The sequence below is a fragment of the Mastomys coucha genome, unplaced genomic scaffold, assembly GCF_008632895.1.
Source record: "Mastomys coucha isolate ucsf_1 unplaced genomic scaffold, UCSF_Mcou_1 pScaffold9, whole genome shotgun sequence".
Classification (NCBI taxonomy): Eukaryota; Metazoa; Chordata; class Mammalia; order Rodentia; family Muridae; genus Mastomys; species Mastomys coucha.
In genome coordinates this window covers 45,775,180-45,781,179 of record NW_022196915.1, presented here as the reverse complement: position 1 = coordinate 45,781,179, position 6,000 = coordinate 45,775,180, and the positions used below count along the sequence as shown (strand labels likewise).

General features: G+C 42.0%; 1 protein-coding gene across 1 annotated transcript in view; it reads left to right on the top strand.

Annotated features, from left to right (window-relative positions):
• The window catches only part of LOC116084270 (PHD finger protein 11A-like), a 19,248-nt gene extending 14,127 nt beyond the window's left edge, over positions 1 to 5,121 (top strand). The window contains exons 6-9 of the mRNA XM_031361123.1: positions 690 to 821; positions 2,555 to 2,626; positions 4,436 to 4,602; positions 4,773 to 5,121. Coding sequence (XP_031216983.1) covers positions 690 to 821; positions 2,555 to 2,626; positions 4,436 to 4,572 — 341 coding nt within the window. The 3' untranslated portion in view covers positions 4,573 to 4,602; positions 4,773 to 5,121. The remainder of the gene's footprint in view (positions 1 to 689; positions 822 to 2,554; positions 2,627 to 4,435; positions 4,603 to 4,772) is intronic.
• The last annotated feature ends 879 nt before the right edge of the window (positions 5,122 to 6,000 follow it).

The window sequence follows — 6,000 nt, the reverse complement described above, 5'->3', positions numbered from 1 at the left end:
TATATATATATATATACTCAGATACACATACACACACATACACAGAGAGAGAGAAAAAGAGAGAGAGGACAGAAGGAGGGAGGGAGGGAAGGAGGGAGGGAGGGAGAGAGAAAGAAGAGAAGAGAGAAGAGAGAGAGAGAAAGTATTAGTTCCAGGCTAGCCTGAGCTACATACTTAGACCATATCTCAAAATAAAAGTATTCTGTATAAAACTTTGGCACTTCACACCTGTACTGTTTAGTACAAATGCTATAGGAAAAATCACTTGTCAAAGAGTATAAATGATGAAACCCTGGATTAGGAAGCACTGGGTAATTATCTTTGAGAAGCACCCACTTGATGAGGATGATAGGACTGCCCAGCTCTCTGCCCATAGGTTTGTTTGAAGCCAGAATCCAGTGGTATGCCACCCTTCACAGGAACAGGTAGCTTTTGACCTATAAAGGGAATAAATATCCTTACAAATATGAGGGGCTGTCATCTCAAGCATTTAAAATAAATTTTACAAAACTACATCACTTTATACAGTTATTATAAGAAGAGAAATGTTTTCAATTTTGAAACATGTACTATTTGAGCAACAGAAAAATGAGACAAGTATGCTCACCCATCAACTGGTAAAGTATAAAGTGACCACATGATGTGAATAACTGTCCATTTCCTCCTAAAGATACATTCTTTGTTCTTAGATGCAGTTGTCAAAGCTACTTTTCTTAAGAAATGCCGGGAAGGGGGACTTCTTAATGAATTATCTGAAAAGATACTAGAAAAAATGGATTCAATTCTTGGAAGACTCATGAATGAGACTGCCTCAGAGTCAGGTACTGAATGGGCCAACTGTAAACACATTCTAGACACCACACCTTCCTTCCCATGCTTCCCCACTGTTCTTTAACCCATTCTTTAAGTACACACATCATGGGCTGGGGAGATGGCTCAGTGGTCAAGAGCACTTGTTCCTCTTCCGGAGGACTCAAGGTCGATTCCAAGCATCTACATGATGGCTCACTCTGTAACTCCAGTTTGAGGGGAACGCACCACCCTCTGTCCTGTCCAGTTATCAGGCATGCACATGGTATCATATGTACATGTGGTCAAAACACTCATACACAAAATAAAAAAATAATCCAAAGAATTTAAGTTAATCAACAAAATATGAAAGATACAGATTCTTTAGTTAGAGGCAAAAATGCAGTGAGGCCAGGTTTGTTTCCAGAGGTGCGCACAGCTGAGTGGAGACATCATTCAAACTGCTGTGCTAGTTTGGCTGGTTTTGCTGTTGTGGATACAGCTTCTGTTTTCAGATATACTTTTTAAAAAATAATGTTTAATTTGTGTGTGTGTGCACGCGTATGTGTTTACATGTACATGGGTTTTCAAGTACCCATAGAACTGCATGATCCTCTAGAGCCAGTTATAGGCAGCTGTAAGCCACTAAACATGGGTGCTGGGAGCCAGCTCCTAGGTTATAATTTTGATGTGTCTCAAATTCTATATCTTAAGAAATCCAGGGTCTTACGATAATTATTAAGGGTGGAGAGATAGCCCAGTGCTGAAGAGCACTTAAGTCTTGAAGAGGATCTGAATTTAGTTCCTCATATTCATGTCTGGCAGCTCACAAGTGCCTGGACCTGATGCTCCTGGGGATCTGACACTCTTATGAACTCTGAGGATACCTAACCCATGTACACATACACACACACACACACACACACACACACACACACACACACACACACACACTAAAATAAATCTTTTTTAAACATCACATATTATGTTGTGCCCCTGCCCCAGCACACAGGTGCAGGACAGAGCATAAGACAGAGGAGTGGGTTCTTGTACCATGTGGGTTCTGTAAGACAGAGGAGTGGGTTCTTCCACCATGCGGGTTCTGTAAGACAGAAGAGTGGGTTCTTCCATCATGCAGGTTTGGGGCGTGAACTTAAGTCACCAGGTGACAGCAAGCAGCCCTCCCTGCTGAGCCACCTTCCAGGCCATGGATGACTTGTTTAGATCAACTGTGTAGTCGAAGTTTCTTTCTGAATGGCTCCTACAGCATAAAAACATCCCCTTACAGTGTACAAGTATATGGTTCCTGTGACCTCCTGAAGCCTACAACTGAATGAGCTACAAGCTTTACACTTCCTTTTTAGGGGAATCTGGGTGTTTCACAGTGTAAGGGACAATGTAAAATGTGGACTTAAACATGATTTTCTCTATGACAAAACCAAATGATATATTACCAGTAAATACTTCAAGGAGCCCAATTGTTATATACTTTTATTTGGAAATATTCTCAAGACTAGGAACTTTCAAATTTGTGGATGCATTCATCCTCATCACCTGGGGGCTCCCTGGAACCCAGGTGTTCCCTCCCCAGAAGTCCTGGCTGCACAGAGATCCTGAGCTGACACTTCTCCTGGTTCCCTGCTGGGTCTGCACTGAGCTGCCCTCCTCTCATCCTCTCTCTTCCTATTGCAGTTATTTTCTCTTTCTCCTTCCTTGTGTGATTTATTCACATTAAATTAACACAGGAAATTGCTTCTCTTTCTAGACTATGAAGGGATCCAGACCTTACTGTTTGAGAGTGGGCTCTTTGAAGACACATTAATACAATTCCAAGAAGGTAGGTGATTCATAAAATAAGGAACAGTGCATTTTAGAGACATTTACCATTCAGATCAAAATGACAAACTGACTGTGACAAAACAGTGAACATTATTCTCAAAGATAGTTTTTGTCAAACTTTGAAAAAGTCCATTACAGCAAAGCACAGTATAGACAGAAGAAATATGACAGGCAAAAAGAGTATGAATACACATACACACAGAGACAGAAGATACACAGATCAACAGATAGACAGACAGGACACTCTAGAGAAAATGAAGTGAGTTGTAGGTGGTTTGATCACAATGCTGTTTACCAGGTAGATACACAAATACTTTTGTATACAAAAGAGATCACTGACAAGGGAGAAACAACCTAAGTTTTTTACCCGGAGTACTTTGACCATTGTATAGACAGGCAGTGGCTGCAGCTGAGGTGGATTCCTGCAGCCTCTCTGCCTTAGGGCAGCAAGATGGAGGCAACTGTGACTCATCTCGTATCCTGTCTACCCCTCCCTTGAAGAGATGTCTAGTTCTTTTCCTAAGGTTTGTCTTCAAATCTCATCTCTTGAGGTACTGAGTACGATAATTCTAAAATTAATGAAGAAAAAAAACCAAAAATAAGCAGGAAGGATTTTTGGTAGTTGTTTTTGTTTCTTGTGGTGTTTTGTTTTGTTTTCTTGTTTTTAATGGTAGTAGGCAGGCAGGAATAGGAAGATCCAGTCTTTCAAAATGTGATGCATTGAGCTGGGTGTTGTAGTGTATACCTGTAATCCTAGCAACTTGAAAGATGAGGCAGGAGGATTGGGAGCTTAGGCTACAGACTGAGACCTTGCTAGAAAAAACCCATAAGGAGTCTGCATTTATGATGGCCTCTTTTAGTACTAAACACTTCCATGTGCTGTACATCAGGATATGGGCGAGGGAGATTCACACAGAATGGTCTGAGTAGCTTCTCCCCCTTATTCATAACACACTGCCCTATAGTGATGTTTTCTACACATCTGCCTGTTAGTAAAACTATATGGCAGCAGGATTTCCCTAAAGAGCAGTCAGGTTGCCTGTCTCACCTCAATATCTACGACCTCTCTCATTTTGATTTCGGTTACTTGTTCTCATTTGGACTCTGCAGTATTTAGTTTTAGTCAGCAGAGAAGTTACTTTAAAAATCACCAGAGACTGTTAATAAAACTAGCTTTAAAAAAATTCAGCCTTCAGAAAACTGTATTTCCTTGGCACTTAAACGTGTCACTTAGCATGAACGTTATGTGTCTGAAAACTGTCACACTGCATATGAGAAGGGCACCTCGAGATACTGATTTAGTGCCATGGTGCTCTGGACAATTCAGCTGACTATTTCAAGCAGACTGCAGGTATGCAGTCATTCTGGCAACTAAGAAGTTAAAGATTCAATTGTGAGGATTCTAAACCCAACTAAAATGACCTTGGTAGGTTTCTACAATAAACATTTTCTCTTCCTAAATCACACCAAATGCTGAGATGTAGCAAATGTCCCTAGAACCACAGATGTGGTCATGATAAAGTTGTCACTGGAAAGCCAGCCACAATCTCTAGTCCCTGAATGAATGAATAATGTTTAACCATGTTCTACCATGAAGGTATCACAGTCATGTGACACATGCTGGTGTCCATCGTGAGTGAGGAAAAGCAGCAAAGATGGGGAAAGACAATGTCGCCTCAGGCCACTCTGTCTTCTCATTTGAGGCTAAGTAGCTAGAGTGGATATTCGAACTGAACCAGACTAGAGACAGTACACTATTGCTAATGGAATTCCTGCATACACTGAAGCCACTTTCTTTCTTTTAAAGTAATCAAGGGCAAAGCTTGTGAATATAAAGAAAGGCACAGGAAGATGAAGCAGCAGCTTGAGGCACTTGCAGACTTACAACACATCTTGTGTTCATTTCAAGAAAATGGGGACCTGGATCACTCAAGCTCTACTTAAGGATCTTTCCTACCTCCTGAGGACCATCAGGTCAGACACCAGGAGTCTCCTGAAGTGCAAGCAGGCTCAGGAGACAGCCTGTGACAGATCTACTGTCCACTCTTGCTCTGATGTGCTACTGCTCATCCATGCTCAGTACCTGATTGGGTCTTTCTTGTCTTTTCTCTTCTCATCTCACCTGTCCTGCTTTCCCCTGACAGTAAAAGCTGTTCCTCAGATCAACTGGATCAGACCTCCATGTTCTCCAAGGAGCGAGGAAGTCTTTCTACCTACCCTACCCACCCCAGTCAAGGGCAGCAACACCAGAGCCTTTGTTCATCTCCAGTCAAGGACAGCAACACCAGAGCCTTTGTTCATCCTTTTGTGGGATCTTAGAGCTTTCTCTTGCCTCCTTTGCTCCTGCAGAAAGTCGCATCATGGTCTCCTTTCAATCAAAATAGAGCAGACTCATTCCTGTGCATAGTTCACTGTTACCACTGTTACCCTGTTTTCTGCTCAGTACTGTATTGCCAATATTTAGCACACTTAATAAATGCTTGTCAAAAACACTGTGAAGAGTCAATAGTTTATTTATTACAATCCCCAGCAGCCCTCAGCTGTAACAAGACACAATCACTATTCTGTGTTTATCAGTTTTGTGGGTCTTCATCAGTCTTTTTACAAGTGTCTTTTTGGCTACAGTCATTACAAGGACATGCTTCATGCTTAAGACCAACTCCAGCATTTAAAACTGGGCTCTTTGAATAGAGCACCATTGGGAAAAGGGACTGTGGAGGACTAAGACTTTCCCCACCTGACAGTATGCATCAGATGAGTGTGCCCACACTGCCCCTGACCCTTGACTCCTCTCCTGTCCACATTCTCATTTCCTCCCATGATACTCTGGGCCACAGTAATGCTCCTGACAGTATGGGGTTGAGCCGTGTCCCATCATGGTGTCTAGGTTGTAATGAGCGCTCACACACACACTGTAAAGGAATCATTCCTGGTGCAATACTGTGGTTACGAAGGCCAGCCTAAGCCGGTTCATGAGGGATCAACTGGAATGACTGCCATCTGAGCACCCATCAGGGACACTTTTATGTTAGCGCTTCCTCTGCTTCTTTACATTCAGCTGGAAACTGTTCATCTCAGTAAATTATATGGCACAAAAAACACCACTTGTTTGGTGTTCATAATGTAGGCATATATTGGGCAAACTGCTAAGAGCAAGCTGCTGTGTTATTACTAAAAAATGAGCCAAATATTCACAGCCCTCACCTGTCTATAAGGAAGTATATGGTTGCTCAGGGTACAGCAGAGGGCACTGTGGGTGTAAATGTTAGGGATCTCACACACACATCCTCATTCAATGGTGCATTTTTTTTTTTCAGACTTAGACCCAGGTTCATGATCAGTCATGTTTATTGTAGTGTTTTCTAGGTGAGC